This window comes from Chlorocebus sabaeus, chromosome 16, assembly GCF_047675955.1.
Source record: "Chlorocebus sabaeus isolate Y175 chromosome 16, mChlSab1.0.hap1, whole genome shotgun sequence".
Lineage (NCBI taxonomy): Eukaryota > Metazoa > Chordata > Mammalia > Primates > Cercopithecidae > Chlorocebus > Chlorocebus sabaeus.
In genome coordinates, this window is record NC_132919.1 from 49,678,711 (window position 1) to 49,697,792 (window position 19,082).

Consider the following 19,082-nt stretch of genomic DNA (forward strand, 5'->3'; position numbering starts at 1 on the left):
AAACCAGCCGGAACGCACAATGTTCAGACGGAATACAAGGGAAAAGGTCTGGCTCTGTACAAAGTAGCACGTAATGAAAGCTCACTCTAATTGTCCATTTTCAAAACCAAGTAAATCTGACTAATTACACCCCAGCTTTAATTAAATGCAACAGGACTTACACGATGGCATTCACAACTTTACAAATGAGGACAGCACAATCTCCCACTAATTGGCCAGGTCCTTTTATATATCATCAGAGAAAACGGACATTTCCCTCCACTTCTAGACTTGAACAAAGTTGGGTTTTAAGACAGCTACCCCAAAAAGTAGACTGCTTATTAGTTTGGGTAAAAACAAATTCTACTGCACATTAGGCTGCTGGAAGATCTAAGGATACCTTGATGAATGAAAAAGATGTATTTCAATATCACACCTAACCATCAGAAACTAAAAAAACCCGAATCAGAAATACAAAAAGACCCAAGGATGAAATATAGGATGAGAGAAAGAAGATGTGCTCTGAGAAGATGAACGACGGACTGAAAATATTTCCTAATAACTAAAACAATGCTGAAAATCTGATGTGCACAGGACCTCAGAGTTAGAAAACAATGTTAGAGAAAAGGGGACAGGCAGCTCAGAGAATATTCAGGCAAGGAGCGGGTGGGCAGATGGATGGTTTCTGAACGCAGCTAGCTGCCACGAAGATGGAGAAAGGGCAAAGCAGGACCTGTGCCCCCTGCCCTACCAACCAGAGGAACAACATGAGCACAGCTCCACGTCAGCAAGTGTTCTCCCTCGGGAATACCACACTCCAGTAAGGCCCCAATTAAGGAAAAGCAGGATCTCCTCGCCCTGAAGTAGGATATATGAGTCGCGAGTCCATCCCGGGATCCCTCACGTCTCCCTGTTTTGTATACGAAATTGGAACGGATGGAATAGCTTCAATGTAAATGTCTATTTGATGTAACAGAGATACACATTCATAGTCATTTACTCACTTATAAACTAATTCAGTTACCCCGGCACTTGGAGGTGGGATGGGGCAGGGTATCTGGAAGGCAGAGGGGGAGGCTGTGGCACCACCAGGTCACTGTCGCCTACCCTCACCCCTGCTGTCTGTCTCACTCCAGCACCTCCTCACAGCAGTCTTACACTAGTCACAGGCCTAGTAGGTTTCAGAGCTGGTCTGTGGCAGGCACAGATTTGTATCTGGCCTCAAAGCAAATCTCTTTTTCTTCCTTCCTCTGGTCTTAGTGGGAAGACATGAGACACCTGAGAGGAAAGGGGAAAAAACCCCAAATGCCAGAGTACAAAACAAAATAAAGCAAAAGGATCGGGAGAGCGAAACAAATTCTGCTGTACTTAGGCCGTTTAATCAACAGCTGTGGTTACTCCGAGAGCACTGCCCGTGGGCCAGCCCCGCTCCGCAACGAGTAGTACTTAAAACCAAAACAAAACCTATACACTGCTAAGCAGGTTTTTTGGTTATTCAACCTGGAAAAGCACACCACTTAAACTGCCATGAGAGTGTTTACCAATAAGGTTTTGCAACATTTATGAAAATTAAAAAAAACAACAACAACAAATTAGCCAACTTTATCACAAAAGGGCTTTGCTCCCAGGCGACGTACTGGTTAACTGAGAGACCATAGCGTGTTACTTCTGTTCCATGTAGAAAACATAAATCCCTTGTCTGAAAACAGAAGCAGAGATGCACTTTATTTCCTTATTTATTTGTGAAACAGGGTCTCGCTCTGTAACCCAGGCTGGAGTACAGTGGTGTGACCATAGCTCACTGCAGCCTTGACCTCCTGGGCTCAAAGGATCCTCTCTCTTCAGCCTCCTGAGCAGCTGGGACTACAGGCCCACCACCATGACCAGTTATTTATTTTTATTTTATTTTTTTGTAGAGATAGGATCTTGCTTTGTTGCCCAAGTTGGTCTCAAACTCCCTACCTCAAGAAATCTTTCTACCTCACCCTCCCAAGTTCTCAAATAACTGCACTACAGACAGGTGGCATCATGCCCTGGAGATACAGTTTAGATCTGAATGTCCACCATTCACCAAGTCCTCATCCTCACAGTTCGTGTGAACAAGTCACACACATCTGCATGCCTACAGACTATGTCCTTAGCACCCGTGCTTGGGAGAACAAGACAAATAACCAGCAAGGTCACTGCCCTGGAAGGACACACAAAATAGTTGGAGAGCAACACTCAAGAGGCTTTTTTTTTGTTTGCTTTTGTTTTTTTTTTTTTTGAGACGGAGTCTGGCTCTGTTGCCCAGGCTGGAGTGCAGTGGCCGGATCTCAGCTCACTGCAAGCCCCGCCTCCCGAGTTCACGCCATTCTCCTGCCTCAGCCTCCCGAGTAGCTGGGAGTACAGGTGCCCGCCACCTCACCCGGCTAATTTTTTTTGTATTTTAGTAGAGACGGGGTTTCACCGTGTTAGCCAGGACGGTCTCGATCTCCTGACCTCGTGATCCGCCCGTCTCGGCCTCCCAAAGTGCTGGGATTACAGGCTTGAGCCACCGCGCCCGGCCTCAAGAGGCTTTGTGAATAAAGAAACTCTCACTGCAAGTGAAAGTACCTAATACCGACTCCAACGTTAAAAATGTATCCTGGGGAAGGGAGAGAAACATGAATGGAGTCTTCAGAGGCAGCGGGGAGGCGGGGAAGGACAAGATGGGGAAGATCTGGAGAGACAGATGGGGAATGGCAAACATCTGAGGCAAAGAAGTCTGAAAAGAAAAAAGAAAAGAGGGGGCAGGAAACGGCACTGTGTGTCCTGGCCAACGGGAACAAGACAGAAACAAACGTTCAAGTTCAAGTTGGGAAGTGTGCATAATTATGAAATAAGGTTAAACGGACCGGGCAGAACACAGCCACAAACGGCCTTGCCGAAAAAAGCACAGGAGCTGAGATGTGCGAGGGCAGATAACAGGAAAGCCTTCAACACAGGACAGACACAATGGAAAGTGTGCGGCAGGGGAGCGCAAAGTGACCTATGGGATGGAAGATGTAAAAGCGCAAAGGAACAAGGGACCCCTGGTCTTTCCCTGCAAAGAGAGGGGCTTACTATGCAGCAACGATGGCAGTGCTGGGATAGAGAGGGACAGAACCAGGTGCCTTGGTTCCTGAAGGCACAGTCTAAAGGGTGTGTCTGCTGAAAGGACGGAGACACTGAAGGGGTTCCTGGAGAATGCCAGCATTCCTAGAGCACAGTGAAACTGGGATGAGGGAGAGGAAAGGAGAAAGCAAAGAATGAGGCGACTGCATCTGCTGTGTCATGGAAAGCCCAGGCAGAAACGGCACTGGACAGGGCGGCAGCTTCTGGGATGCACAGGAACTAGTGGAGCCTATTCGTGTGTTCCCACCCGTCACAATGAGGACAGCTGTCCTCAGCAGAAGACAGACCGGAGTCCAAGCCATCGTCTCACCTGCGGCTGTCACCACAGAAATCGGGTCCAGAAGGTGGCCTCTCATGTTCTTCCCTCTCTCCCACAACTCTCCTTAAGGGCTCCTGACCTTGACCTCTCCCACCCTGCCCTCCTACACTAGGTGGCCTCTCACCTCCTTCATTTTCCCTTTGAAGCCTTTATTAAGGAGCCATTAACATGGGGGGAGGGGGGAGTTGCATTTGACAATGTTTAACTTTTAAAGTTTGTGCTTTATCTTAGAAATTTCCAAAAGAAACACTTCAACTCAAGCACCCTAGAATTATACCTCCCACTCTAAGTTCCTAATCTGTGGGATCATATCACTATGCCCCCATGAGATCGTAAAGCCTTTAAGGCACAATCAATCAGCGTGTCCTTCACTGATTCATTTCTCCTCCCCACAAGCCAGGAAGCGTAGCCCTTTTGTTAAAACTGATCAAACTGTACACCTGACATGTGACCATTTCACTGTATGTAAATTATAACTCAATTTTAAAAATGAGTCCCTCACACCTTTGTCAAAACACAGGCCAGGTGCAACCATCTCACCAGAAGGCTCCCGGTGCGCCCTCCCTGTCAGGTGTGAGGCTTTCGTTGTGTGTGGCCAAGAAGTTTTGATTTCTCTTTCCTAAAATGTTTCAGGTACACATCCGTGGGTAGGAGGAAGAAGCACAGTATGAGAAAACAACACCAAACCCCAGAATCAGATCTCGGCACTACCTGTGTAAGTTTCACCACCTCAGAGTCTCAGATTCCCCGCCCTCCCTCCGAGGGAGGGTTGAGCTAGGTGATTTCTCCAACTTGCTGAAAGCTCTGACATTCTGTTTCTGGGCTGGTATCTAACGAAAGAACACCACGCAAATGCCTACTGAAAAACCTCCACTTCAATTTTGCCTATGTAAATATCACTGAAGCGAGTTAATGAGAACTTTAACATGTTTTTTTAATGGTACTGACCTCAAAACAAATGGTAAATTTTCATTAAATCAAGTGAGATGCAATTAACATATTTGACCCGACTGCGTATCTATTTATACTCGACACTTTTTACCTAAACAGTTTTCTGGCAATACTAAATTACAAGTAAACTCTTGGTTAAAACAAACAAACAAGGGCATTAAGTTGAGTGGGTGGCATTTTTCCCCACTCTCTCACCTCACAGGACTCACATAAACCAGGACTTGGACCCACCTCCCGTGACTGCGTGCTGGGCACCTGCCGGCCACTCCCGACGCCATCGTGCATTCTAGTGAGGCACATTCGCTTTCTGACGTGCTCACAAATACGTAGGCGGAATACAGTTCCGTTCTCACCTTAACTGTATCTATACCTCTTTCCTCACTCTGAATGCTGAACTGGAAAGGACATTTTCAGGTTAACTCATTTTACTGTTTTCCTCAATGAGAAAAAAATAAAGCAAATATTGAGGATTTTATACCATACAACTACAGTAAGAAATGTGAGCAAAACACACCACACAAACATCACCCACAGTCTACTTCTGGAAGGAAAAAGGTAACATACTTCATTTTCGGATTTCAAAATGTTTTCTTTATACTACAGGGTGGAAGAATATACATGCGTGTGCATGCGTCTGTGGGTTTATTTATTTATTTATTTTTGTCTAACAATTCAAAAGAAAATTTCCTGAAGCTGGTAAGGCAAAAAGAAGAGTTTCTAACCAGTAAGTTTTAAATCATAGAAAAAAGGAGAAGAAAGAAAAAGAAGGGAAATTAACCACTCCCTCAGAACAAAAATTTTAAAATGGTTTAATTGTAAGAACTTGGTGGCAGCTCAGAATTTGAATTTCGAGCTCTGTGAAGTCCTGCATAACCCGGCAAGGCAAACGCCACAATTTTGAAAACAGTGAAGTGAGGGAAAGAAGGAAGTCCAAACATCAAACAATCCAAACACCTCCTCTTTATTAAATCTAACGTTTGGCAAAGAAACCAGCCTTTGCCTCAAACTACGAGGGTTGCATGAAGCTTTTTAAGTCACACTCAAGTGTTTTGGAAAACATCCGCCACCCCGCCCAACTCTCTGTCCTGTGTCCACCCTGGGCCGTGGGCAGCCACTCTGCCTTACCCGGCGCTGCCCACTGCCCACAACCCCAACGCCTCCTCCCCAGCTCCACCAGCCCAGCTCACTGAACACGGGTCAGGCCTCCCACCCAGGGCAGACAATCCGCAGGCTAGCCAATATCCTCAAACCCAGGGCCAGGGCAGGGGTGGGGTGGGGAATGAACTAGATCAAGTTTCTCTCAAGGATGTGAACTATGAAATGTGACAGGAATTGGTCACTTAGAAACTGAAAGAATGCAACAAGAAATGCCACAGAGTTGAACTGGGGCCAGAGGGCTTTTGGACAGCTAAGCAAGTCCTCCAGCTAAAGCCACAAGGAAGGGAAACTAGGAGTGAGCGGGGGAGAAGGCTCCAGCACATGGAGCCAGGCACAGTCCCATGGGGCAAAATCCTAGACAAAAACTGTGGCTGAGGGCCCCAGAGCAGCGAGGAACCTCCCTCCACCACCAGGCTCTGGAGCTCAGCCCATCCCAGCTCGAATTCCCAGATTCCTGTGCGATTCCTATCACACTATACATGTTCCCACTCACAAAACTCCTTCCCAAGCTGGCTGGAGAGGGTCTTTGTCTCATACAACCAAAAGCCAAAACAGCGCAGATAACATGCAAATGGCAAACATGGTAAGTCAACAACATAAAATACTCAACAGCCCTAGTTACACATATTTAAGAGTAACACAGAACTTCTTACCCACACACACAAACCAAAACCTCATACCTGAAAGGGAAGGCGCACCAAGGAACCTTCACGGGGGATGGACGCAAATGTTCTGTCTTTTGACAAAAGTGTTAGGGATTCTTTTGTTAAAATTGATCAAACTGTACACCTGACATGTGACCATTTCACTGGATGTAAATTATACCTCAATTTAAAAAATGGGCCAGGTATGGTGGTTCACACCCATAATCCTAGCACTTTGGGAGGCCGAGGCAGGAGGATCACCTAAGGGCAGAAGTTCGAGACCAGCCTGGCCAACATGGAGAAACTCCATCTCTACTAAAAAAAAAAAAATAATAAGCCAGGTGTGGGGGCAGGCACCTGTAACCCCAGCTATTCGGGAGGCTGATGCAGGAGAATTGCTTGAACTCAGGAGGCGGAGCTTGCAGTGAGTCAAGATCATGTCATTACACTCCAACCTGGGCGACAAGAGCAAACTCCGTCTCAACAATAAAAATAAAAATAGGCCAGGAGAGGTGGCTCACGCTGGTAATCCCAGCACTCTGGGAGACTAAGGTGGGTGGATCACCTGAGGTCAGGAGTTCGAGACCAGCCTCACCAACAGGGAGAAACCCCGTCTCCACTAAAAACACAAAAATTAGGTGGGCATGGTAGTGCAGGCCTGTAATCCCAGCTACTTGAGTGGCTGAGGCAGGAGAATGGCTTGAACCCAGGAGGCAGAGGTTGCAGTGAGCTGAGATCACGCCACTGCACTTCAGTCTGGGTGACAGAGCCAGACGCTGTCTCAAAAGAATAAATAAATAAAAATAAATTTTAAAACAAACCCTCTCATGTAAATTGTTCCTATAAGAGGACTTCTTGTTTTTCAAAACTATTGATCTAGATAAATCCCACAAACATACACTGAGCAGAAGCAGCCAGCTGCTAAAACACCTGCGTTTCTATTTATAGAAGGAACAGAAACAGGTAACAGTCCCCAGTGTGTTAGGAGTCAAAACAGTGGCTCACTTGAACCAGGGCAGACTTCTTCCTGGGTCGCCTACGTTCTGGTTCCTGACTTCCTGACCTTGGTGCCAGTATCCCAGGTGTGCTGAGTGTGACACACATGTTTTCATCAGGTGTGTGCTCATGAAAGACACATTCTCCTGCCTGTATCATATTTTCCGGTATGTATATTTTAATAATAACACAAAAGAGAAAGGAAAAGAAGGAATACCCTACAGTAATCTAAAAATGACTAGAAAAGCTTTGCTTTGCATCTAGTAATATGCTTATTTTCAGTCAAATTCTTCAGGTAAGTAACAAAGAAAATTAAGACTTTACCCCATGTGTGGAATTCTAACTGAACTCATGGATTTGATACTGGGGGAAAAACTCATTCAGCAGAGTCATTTGAATCAGGCGAGTAAAACTCCATCACACAGTGCTCAGTTCTAACACTACCTAAAGTGAATTCACCCACAGGCAGAGCACTCTTCCACGTGAGCAGCAGAGACCACACTCCACATCCCTTTGCTGCTCTAACAAAGAAAAAAAAGAGCACAATCCCGAAGAAGAAGTGCTTAGAATCCCACTTCCGTGTGTTCAAAGGGAGAATTAACTTCAATTCATACATTACCTTGAGGTGCATTTTTTTAATGCGCAGATTTTTATTTTCAGAGGCTTACATTTTAAAAACATTTTACACACTCTCGATACGGTTCATAAGCATAAAAACAGAATAAGTACAAGTGACGCCATGGAAACAAACAATAAATCTATAGATCATCAAATTCTAACACCGTATTTTATAAATAAGAAGCCAAAGAGTAAATTGAAATGTGAAGTACTTACAGCCATAATTAATTCAAAGGGGTATTTGTACACCCTCACTGGCGACTGGTATTTCTGCACCATGATTGAAATACAACAGCAATCCTCTCACACCTGCAAAACAAAAATATATGTGATAAATAACCACAAAGCAGAAACAAATTATTAGTAAGTTTGCACTGACACATCAAACCACATTCTAACGACAGAGAGAGACCACAATAGGTCATAATTCTATGCACATGAAAATGAGAAGATGATATTTAAATACACAAGGGCAGGGGGAGGTAATTAAACGATAAGGAAAAGCGAACAAAGTGCAATGAGGCAAACAGTACTGGTGTGAGAGGGGCTCCAAACCCCTCATCGACTTACTGGGATTCGGCATTCATTACATGACCTGACCTGAGTCCTTTCCAGCAATGAACTGTTATGATTCTATTATTCTAATAACCAACATAATTAGTGCTTGGATCATTTTCTCTTAAACAACTTCTACTAGAAGCCAAATAAAAATGATTTCGTGTTAAGATATTACCTCTGGGAAAACAGAAATAAAACTGGAAAAAAATACTACTGTATCTCAAATTATGGAATACTCAAAAGCTAGCTTCAAAGGAAAAGTGTCAATTCCTATTTTCTAACTGTGTACACTACAGCTTTGGCGACCTGTCTTCAAGTGGCAGAGATGCCAAGTACTCCGGCTAAAGAGGCTCCACTGAAATCTCTAGCCTCAAATAGCTACTAACTGTAAGGAATTGGTTAAATGTTCACACCTAATTCACAGTAGGGGAGCCATCCTTACGGGCACAATCATTCTCTGGCGTCAGCCTACATGGTTTGCTCTATTTAAAGTGAGAAAGAAAAATCGAATGAGCCTACCTGTCTTGTTGAGGATAATCATTAAGAATGGTATTTTCCGCTGAACATGGTGAGAGGATATTCAAACGTATAAAACTGAATATCCTTAAGGTGCCCAAAGTCTAGCTGTTTAAAAAAAAAAAAGAAAAAAGACAAATTACAAAGATATATTTTATTTCAGAAACTTCCAAGATTCTTTTTTTTTTTTTTTTTTTGAGACAGGGTCTCTCTCTGCTGCCCAAGAGTGGCACAATCTCCGCTCATTGCAGCCTCCACCTCCTGCGCTCAAGTGATCCTCCAGCCTCAGCCTCCCAAGTAGCTGGGACCACAGGCACGCACCACCATATATTTTTTTTTGTAGTGGGTTTCCCCATGTTGCCCAGGCTGGTCTCACACTCCTGGGCTCAAGGGATCTGCCCACTTCAGCGTCCCAAAGTGCTACGATTAGTCATGAGCCACCACGCCCGGTATTAAATTCCTATGTATAGCACTACGTTTAAACAGTTTTGGAACTTTCTCTGGTATGTCTGGCATACCTCTCAGAGGAGGTGGTCATGGTGGAAAACACACCATCTGACAGTGTGAAAACGGCTAAGGAATAACTCTGGGTGACCACGAGTAAGCCATTTGCCTTCCCTAGGACTCAGTTTCATCTCTGTAAAATGAGGTTTTCGGGGAGATGATCTTGAAAGACTTCCACCTCTAAAATCATGAGAATCAGAGCCAAACTCCCAAGTTCTCCAAACTCAACTTGAAGCTTTTCTAATATTGATCTTGACTACGGGACTGACACATCCTGACGTGCTGGGACCACGTTCTTTTTACTTTTGCAAACCTTACAGTGTTGGTGCACAGTGGGAATCCAACCATCTTTTAAAAATTTTATTGATAAAATTAATTTTAGGGTTCTCTCCCAGATAAGAGGACGATCACCGGGTACAAACAAGAGTGGGGGGAGGAAGCAAAAAAGCGTAATGCTCGTTTAAGAAACTAACATCCATTCAGGATTCCACCGCCTGGTAGAACTGGCTACACTCACTTAAGAACCTGCTAATTCACGAGCTTGTGAACCACAGCCAGGTCCCAGCTGCCGATGCTCTGGTCCAGATAAACGCCCTACGCGGGCATCCGGAGTGACAACGACCAAGTGGCATCCAGGACCCGGGCGGTTTCTATTGCATGACAATCGCTGTTTAAACAGGAGCCAATGGCCAGACCCACTGAACGCATCCCGAGCAGACTCGAGGGGCGGCCAGCGCCCGGGGCCGCTTAGCAGGGGTCCCGCGCGGCTGCGCCCCACGGGGCCAAAGCCCCGGCCGAGGGGAGAGCGGGGCGGGCACTGGCTCCGGACCCGAAACTCAGCTCTCAGCAAAAAGCGGCTCCCGGGAGCTGGAAGCCTCGTGGGGTGGGGGCGGGGGCGAGGGGCGGCGAGGGGCGAGCAGGGGGGCGGGGGCACAGCCCGTCTCGGGCGCCGAGGGCAGCCGGGGCCGGGGAGGGACGGGCGCAGCGGGCGGGCGGCCGGGAGTTCAGCTGGGCCAGTCCGAGAGGCGCCGGACTCCACGGAGACCGGGACCGGGGCGGGGGCGCACTCGGACCCGCCGCGACGACGCGCCTACCTCTTGTCAGAAAGGCCGGGCCTGGGACGCGGGGTGGTGAGGGACGCTCATACCGGCGGCTCCGCTGGGCAGTCGCGGTTCCACTGCTCGGCGGCCGCAGCTCGACCGCCGGTTCCGGGGAGGGGGCCGGGGAGGCGGGAGGGGGAAGGGGCGCGGCTAGGGCACTTGTGGTTGTTACGGGTGACGGGGTGGGCGGGGCCGGGCGCCGGTAGGGGCGCGCGTGCGCGGCCGCGACCGAGGGAGCGGGGGCGGGAGCGGGTGACGGTTGCTAAGGAAGGGGAGCGGGGGGTGGTGACACCCTGGGTCCAAATTGCGCAGGCGCGAGCTCCAGACCCGCGGGCGTGGGAGGAGCTCGGAGAAGGCGCCGGCCCTGACGCACGGCCTGTTATGCCCGAGGTCCTAGTGGACCGCCCAGTTTTGCGTCACGTGTTGGGGGGTGGGGCAGGGGTGGGACTTTGCGAGTAGCGGGCGGAGGCTGAGTGAGGCCCCTGGGGACTGCCAGCATGCCTGGGAGGGGTTCCGCCGAGCGGGAAAAGGGAAGTCTGCAGGAGGTTAGAGCCACCGAGGCCCTCCCGCCTGGCTGCTGCTCTGAGGCCTGCCTCTGGTCGCCCTGGCGGCTGCCCCCGTTCTTCCTCATTTCTTGTTGACTGTTCACGAGCACCAGCCTCCTCGCGCGCAGTGCCCCGACCGCATTCTCGGCGACTAATGGGGAGGAGGCGGACGCCGGTGCTGCGCGCCCGGGTGGAGCCCAGCGGCATTCTTGTCAACACATCCAGAAGGCTCTAGTGTCGGGCCGGGGGCTTGAAAATGAGACACGCGCCCAGGGTCTGCCCCTCGGAATCGAGGGGTCCTGCGTGGGGTTGCTAAGGAGCTCGCGAATTTCAGCAGGAGAGCACAGTCCAGCTCCAATTTTCAATCGGGTACCACTGAGACATTTGGGGGTCCTTAAGAGGAGCTCATGACCAGAAAGGGGCACCTGGTATGTCCACCCACACAGCAAAGCTGGTTTTATAACCAACATGCAATTTCACCGTCAATGTCACTGTTGTTCCGTTCACATTAGTCACCCTGGGTGGCTGTACATTTCATGCTGCCATTGGACAGAACGTTTTTGGGCCTGTTTAGGAATTTCCATCAAAGCCAATTTACCAGACACACAAGCAAATCATTCATGGCCTCATCACCCCTTGTGTTCCACGTCAAACCATCATCTTCCAGCTTGGTCACCCACATTATTCACTACACTCAGTCTGACTGGCTTTTGCCTGTTTGTGGAAATCACATCCACCTTCAAAAGATGCTTTAAGGCTGGGCGCGGTGGCTCATGCCTGTAATCCCAGCACTTTAGGAGGCCGAGGCGGGTGGATCACCTGAGGTCAGGAGTTTGAGACCATCCTGGTCAACATGGTGAGGCCTCGTCTCCAATAAAAATACAAAAAGTAGCCGGGAGTGTGCCAGATGCCTGTAATCCCAGCTACTCAGGAAGCTGAGGCAGGAGAATTACTTGAACCTGGGAGGTGGAGGTTGCAGTGAGCCGAGATCACGCCACTGCACTCCAGCCTGGGCAACAGAGCAAGACTCTGTGTCAAAAAAAAAAAAAAAAAAAAATTTGACCTGACCTGATGAACTTCTAGATGTAACCACCAATTTACAGGAAGTACAGAATAGAGGAACATGCTAAATGACACCATGAAAAACAACTGGCAAAGTACAGACCGTGGGAAACAGTACAAGACAAATATATTCTTTATCAAATTCCAAAGGAAAAAAAGAGGGGAAGGGTCAATCTACAGATTAAAAGAGACTGGCAAATTTGTTGAGCCATACATTCATTTACGATTTGCAAGCTTTTATATGTGTATTATACTTCAATTCAACATTTTGAAGAAAAAGCAGACTTGAGACATCAACCAATCACAAAAAACTTTATTTCCTTTTTTTTTTTTGAAACGGTCTCACTCTGTCCACCAGGCTTGAGGGCAGTGGTGTGATCTTGGCTCACTGAAACCTCCGCCTCCTGGGTTCAAGTTATTTTCCTGCCTCAGCCTCCCGAGTAGCTGGGATTACAGGCGAGTGCCCAGCTAATTTTTGTATTTTGAATAGAGATGGGCTTCACCATGTTGGTCAAGCCGGTCTCGAACTCCTGACCTCGTGATCTGCCCACCTCGGCCTCCCAAAGTGCTGGTATTACAGGTGTGAGCCACAGCGCCCAGCCTGCCAACCTCCTTCTTGTCTGGGGACTAAATTGCCTTTGTAGAACTAACTTTAGCCACAAGATTAGAAATTATGGTTTAGGAGTCATGCAGCTGGAGGCTACAAGATTCGGAACCTCCTTAAACTGCTCCTAAGATCAGTGCTTGAGACATTTTGCAGATCCTGCACTTGATGGCTCAGCTGGCACCACCCAGATCAACAAACTGGCTCATCTGATCTTGTGACCCCCCCACCCAGGAACTGACTCAGCACAAGAAGACAGCTTTGACTCCCTATGATTTCATCACTGACCAATCAGCACTCCTGGCTCACTGGCTTCCCCCTACCCACCAAGTTGTCCTTAAAAACTCTGCTCCCTGAATGTTCGGGGAGACTGATTTGAGTAATAATAAAACTCCAGTCTCCTGCACAGCCAGCTCTGTGTGAATGACTCTTTCTCTATTGCAATTCCCCTGTCCTGATAAATCAGCTCTCTCTAGGCAGCAGGCAAGGTGAACCCCTTGGGCGGTTATACTATCATCCGGAGAAGGGGGTTAATTGCCAAGATCAGCAATCTTTGTTATAATAAATGCTTTTTCATGAATTTATTGAGGCAAACAGTGAAGGCACATACTGGTTTACAGTCTAATATTCCTGAACAAGAATCTCCTGGATCAAATAGTAAGCCATGCTGACCCAGAGGTCTTAGGTCTCAGTCCTGCTGGCTACGCCGTGTGGATACAGGTGGTCTTATTCCTCATCATCAGGACAGTAGGCCCTGAGATAGTCTGAACTCAAATCTCATGTTGAATTGTAATCCACAGTGTTGGAGGTCCAGCCTGGTGGGAGGCATTTGGATCATCAGGGCAGATCCCTCATGCATGGCTTGGGCCATCCCCTTGGCCATAAGTGAGCTCTCTCTGAGTTCACATGAGATCTGCTCACTTAAAAATGGGTGGCACCTCACCCTACTCTCTGGAGCTTCCTCCCGCTTTTGCCATGTGACCTGCCTATTCCCCCTTCTCTCCTTCCACCAAGAGTAAAAGCTCCCTAAGGCTTCACCAGAAGCTAAGCAGATGCCAGCACCATGCTTCCTGAACAGCCTGTGGAACCTCTTAAGCACTATTCGAACATATAATGATACCAAGAAATTATTGCTTTCTTGTTGCTGAGCACGGTGGCTCATGCCTGTAACCCCAGCACTTTGGGAGGACAAGGCAGGCGGATCCCCTGAGGTTGGGAGTTTGAGACCAATCTGATCAATATTGAGAAACCCCGTCTCTACTAAAAATACAAAATTAACCAGGCATGGTGGCATATGCCTGTAATCTCAGCTACTCGGGAGGCTGAGGCAGGAGAATTGCCTGAACCTGGGAGGCAGAGGTTGCAGTAAGCCAAGATCGTGCCATTGCACTCCAGCCTGGGCAACAAGAGTGAAACTCTGTCTCAAAAAAAAAAGAAAGAAAGAAAGAAAGAAAAGAAAAGAAAAAGAAAAAAAGAAAGAAAAAGAAATTATTGCTTTCTCTTAAGAATGCCAATTAAACCTTTTTTCTTTATAAATTACCCAGTCTCAAGTATTTATTTGTAGCAGTTCAAGAATGGCCTAACGCGGGCCCCTTCTGTATTGCTACTTTGCCATCCACACAATGTGTCTTCCCTCTCCAGCCAGCAAGTTGGAGGAAAAGGTGAAGAAGAGCAAACCTGCTTCCCTGATGAACACTTCCTTGGAAATGATGTGCATGTACGAACATGCACGCACACATGCGTGCACACACATAAGCACACGTACATACTTCCCATTGGCCAGAACTTAATCACATGGGTACACCGAAGCAAGGAAGGCTGGGAAATGTAGCCTGTGCCAAGTGACCACACACCCAGCTACAAACTGTGAGTTCTGTTGCTAAGAAAGAAGCAAAGGATGTATGATATTGGTGGCAACTAACAGTCTCTCTCATCAAGGATATAATCAAACTATTAAAATGTAGTGGTAATGTATGTTTGAAAAATTTCAAAAGAAAGAAGGAAGGAAGGACAAAGAAAAAAGAAAGGAAGGAAGGGGAGGGGAGGGAAAGGGAGGGCAAGGCAGGGCAAGAACGAGAGAAAGAAAGGAAAAGAGAGAGAAAGAAAGAGAAAGGAAAGGGGAAGGAAAGAGAAGAAAGAGAGAAAGAAAGAGAAAGGAAAGGGGAAGGAAAGAGAAGAAAGAGAGAAAGAAAAAGAAAGAAAGAGAAAGAAAGAAAGAAAGAAAGAAAGAAAGAAAGAAAGAAAGAAAGAAAGAAAGAAAGAAAGAAGGAAAGAAAGAAAGAAAAGAGAAAGAAAGAAAGAAAAGAGAAAGAAAGAAAGAAAAGGAAGGAAGGAGACAGAGAGAGAGAGAGAGAGAGAGAGAGAGAGGCGCCAGGTATATGGCTTATGTCTGCAATCTTTGGGAAGCCAAGTTGGAAAGATTGCTTGAGCCCAGGAGTTCCAGATCAGCCTGGGCAACATAGCAAGACCCCTATCTCTACAAACAATAATTTTAAAAAAATTAGCCAGGCATGGTGGTACATGCCTGTAGTCCTTGTTACTCAGGAGGCTGAGGCAGGAGGATTACCGGAACCCAGGAGATCGAGTCTGCAGTGAGCCCTGATTGTGCCACTGCACTCCAGTCTGAGAGATAGCCTGAGAGACACAGCAACACAAGAAAGAAAGAAAGAAAGAAAGAAAGAAAGAAAGAAAGAAGGAAGGAAGGAAGGAAGGAAGGAAGGAAGGAAGGAAGGAAGGAAGGAAGGAAGGAAGGAAGGAAGGAAGGAAGGAAGGGAGGGAAAGAAAGAAAGAAAGAAAAAAAGAAGTCTATATACAGTGTGATAAGTGCTAGAAATGAAAAATAGGGACAGTGCTATGGAGCCAGTTTCTGGGGAGTTGAGGAAAGCCTCACAGAGCAGAAACAGTTGAATAGGGAGGGACATACCCAAGGTTGAATGACGTTATTGGTGGGAGTATGGTATCACTCAGATGCAAAGAAAACCAAGAGCAGAATTCTAAAGAACTCCAGCTGTTAAGAGTCAGGATGTGAACAAGAACCAGGGAAGGATGCTGATAAGCAGAGAGGTGGAAGGAGAACCAGGAGAGAGAAGTGATGTCCTGCTCCCCAACAGCGTCAAGTGATATGGAGTCAACAGAGTCAAAAGATGGGTAACAGAAGGAGAAATAAGACAGCTCCTGGGCTTCGGTAATAAGAGGACCTCTGGTGTCCTTGCTAGACATGAATTCCCCAGGCTTCAGGGACAGAAGATAGATAGCAGTGGGTTGAGGAGAGAATGGAAGCCGGGACAATGAGTGTAAACACTCAAGCCAATGTGACAGGACACAATCTTTTTACAAAAAAAACAAAAACAGAACATAAGAATTCTTTGCAGCTGGACACGGTGGCTACCGCCTGTCATCCCAGCACTTTAGGAGGCTGATGTGGAAGGATTGTTTGAGCTCAGGAGTTCAAGACCAACCTGGGAAACACAGTGAGACCCTGTCTCGACAACAAAAAAAAATATTTTATTTTATTCATTTATTTAATTTATTTTTGAGACAGAGTTTTGCTCTGTCACCCAGGCTAGAGTGCAGTGGCAGGATCTTGGCTTACTGCAACCTCCGCCTCCCGGATTCAAGTGATTCTTCTACCCAGCTTCTCAGGTAGCTGGCATTACAGGCATGCGCCACCATACTCAGCTAATTTTTTTATTTTTTGTTTGTTTGTTTAAGTAGATTTGCGGTTTCACCATGTTGGCCAGGGTGGTCTAGAACTCCTGACCTTAAGTGATCACCCGCCTCTGCCTCCCAAAGGGCTGGGAATACAGGCATGAGACGCTGCGCCCGGCCTCAACAAAAAATTTAAAATTTAGCTGGGCATGATGGCTCACATCTATAGTTCCAGCTACTTGGGAGGCTGAGCCGGTGGGATCACTGGAACCCAAGAGGTTGAGGCTGCAGTGAGCTATGATCGCAGCACTGCACCCCAGCCTCGGTGCCAGAGAGAGACCATGTCCCCCAAAACAAAAAAGTGTTTGTGTGTTGCATGTTGTGTTCAAGTGGCACTGCTCCTTTCTCTGTTCTCTGAGCTAATAGTGTCATCCACAGGCTGAACAGGGTGGAGTCAATGCCGGGCAAGGTAAGTGATATCAGGTAACAAACAGTGAAGGCAGGTTGGTGGGACCACAGCGCTGCAGCGAAGAAGAGAAGGCTGCTGCCCTTGTCTTGCAGCACACCACCTGTTTTCCTCAGACAGGATCCCTTTAAAGTCGAATTACGAGAGTGGGCACTCTGAAACACCGGACTGTGCCCCTCACTTCCAGAGCACGGTTTTTTTTTTTTTTTTTTTAAGACGGGGTCTCACTCTGTTGCCCAGGCTGGAGTGCAGTGACGTGATCTTGGTTCACTGCAGCCTCCACCTCCTGGGTTCCAGTGATTCTCCTGCCTCAGTCTCCCGAGTAGCTGGGACCACAGGTGCTTGCCACCATACCCGGCTAATTTTTGTATTTTCAGTAGAGATGGGATTTCTCCATCTTGGCCATGCTGGTCTCGAACTCCTGACCTCATGTGAGCCACCCGCCTCAGCCTCCCAAAGTGCTGGGATTATAGGTGTGAGCCACCACGCCTGGTGCAGAGCATCTTTATTAGTGAGCACTCCTCACCTGTCTGTTGTCACCTCTCTCGGTGAATGGAAGCCTTGATGGGTGCCGGGTAAAGGCAACACTTACCAGGTGCTCTTGGGACCGAAGCACAGGATTCCCAAGAGTTCATAGCAAGACACTGAGTTGCTCAGAGAAGCCGCCATTAGGAGCCTGCGTCTGAAGCTGCCGTTCCACCTGGCCACCTCGAGCTGACCTCAGGATGCGGTATCAGCAGGCTAGTCACATCTGCACAGGCACCAGCAGGTGGGCAGAAGCATCATGGCAGGACAGCTCCCCCCGCAGGATTAACCTGAGGTAGGGGCACTGTTGCTGGGTCCTTGGGCCATATCGCCTCCATTGCTCTTAGCACGATACTAGGAGTCACTGAAATTTCAGCCTCCAGAGCTCAACCTCTTCTCCACCGTAACAAAAGCAGCCTGGGAATTTGTGGCATAAGAGGACTGCAGCCAGGTGCAGTGGCTCATGCCTGTAATCCCAACACTTTGGGAGGGTGAGGCAGGAGGATCATTTGAGCCCAGGAGTTCCAGAACAGCCTGGAGAACACAGTGAGACCTGTCTCTACAAAAAAAATAAATAAATAAAAATTAGCCGGGGGTAGTAGCATTCGCCTGTGCTCCCAGCTATTCGGGAGGCTGATCCTCAAGTGGGAGGATCACTTGGGCTCAGGAGTTTGAGGCTACAGTGAGTCATGATCATGCCACTGCACTCCAGCCTGGGCGAAAGAGTGAGACTCTGTCTCGGGAAAAAAAAAAAAAAAGGAGGATTGGGGGTGTAGTTTAGGGGAGTGTCACTCCAAGAAAGACAGTGGAAGGCAAGTAACAATCTTGCACTCAAATTTCACCCTCCAGAGCCCAACCCCTTCACTACCACAGCAAAAGAAACAAGAGATAATGCTCAATAATCCCTTTAAACAATGCTGAGAGTCAGGGCCAGCTAATAATCTAGGCTGTGCCAAGAGACCCAGGGGCACTTACTCCTTATTTTCTGGTGGCCTTATACACCCTGGCATGTGTGCTTCACTTCAGTCAGTTACAGGGACATGTCAGAGCCCATGCTGGGGAGATGTGTTTAATGCATGCAGACTTGCCCAGGCGTAGTGGCTCATGCCTGTAATTCTAGCACTTTGGGAGGCAGAGGTGGGTGGATCACTTGAGGTCAAGAGTTTGAGACCAGCCTGGCCAACATGGTGAAACCCCATTTCCACTAAAAATGCAAAAATTAGCTGGGTGTGGTGGTGCGTGCCTGTAATCCCAGCTACTTGGGAGGCTGAGGCAGGAGAATCGCTTGAACCCAGGAGGTGGAGGGCGCAGTGAGATTGCGCCGCTGCACTCTAGCTTGGGTGACAGAGCCAGACTCCAGCTCAGAAAAAGAAAAAAAAAAATCCACACAGAATAAAGGCCTAATAAAGGAAGAGACCACTTTGGCATTTGGTAGTAAAAGAGTTAAAGACAGCCTCGCAAGGCATGACTGATTCTCCTGACATGGACCATCTGGCAAAGTTTGAGCCTGAAAAAGTATAGAAAATGTAGGTCACCCTACAGGCACAATTTCCTAATTGAGCCCTGGCAATAATCCAGTGGCCTTGAGCTAACACAGTGCACCATTCCTGACCTGGGAAAACTTCAGGCCAAGAAGTTGGATCTGCAAAAGTTATCATCCAACCTTCCATATTTCCAAAATATTTCATTTCAATCTGGAGAAGCAAAGTCCCTATAACGAGTTGGTTTATCTACCTAAGAGTCTTCCTTCTTTC

At 47.6% G+C, this 19,082-nt stretch overlaps 1 protein-coding gene across 1 annotated transcript in view; it reads right to left on the minus strand.

Annotated features, from left to right (window-relative positions):
- The window catches only part of SEC14L1 (SEC14 like lipid binding 1), a 76,572-nt gene extending 65,961 nt beyond the window's left edge, over positions 1-10,611 (minus strand). The window contains exons 1-3 of the mRNA XM_008011607.3: positions 10,473-10,611; positions 8,878-8,982; positions 8,017-8,109 (exon numbers count right to left, since the gene is read on the minus strand). Of these exons, the coding sequence (XP_008009798.1) occupies positions 8,017-8,079 (63 nt within the window). The 5' untranslated portion in view covers positions 8,080-8,109; positions 8,878-8,982; positions 10,473-10,611. The remainder of the gene's footprint in view (positions 1-8,016; positions 8,110-8,877; positions 8,983-10,472) is intronic.
- Positions 10,612-19,082: the final 8,471 nt, after the last annotated feature.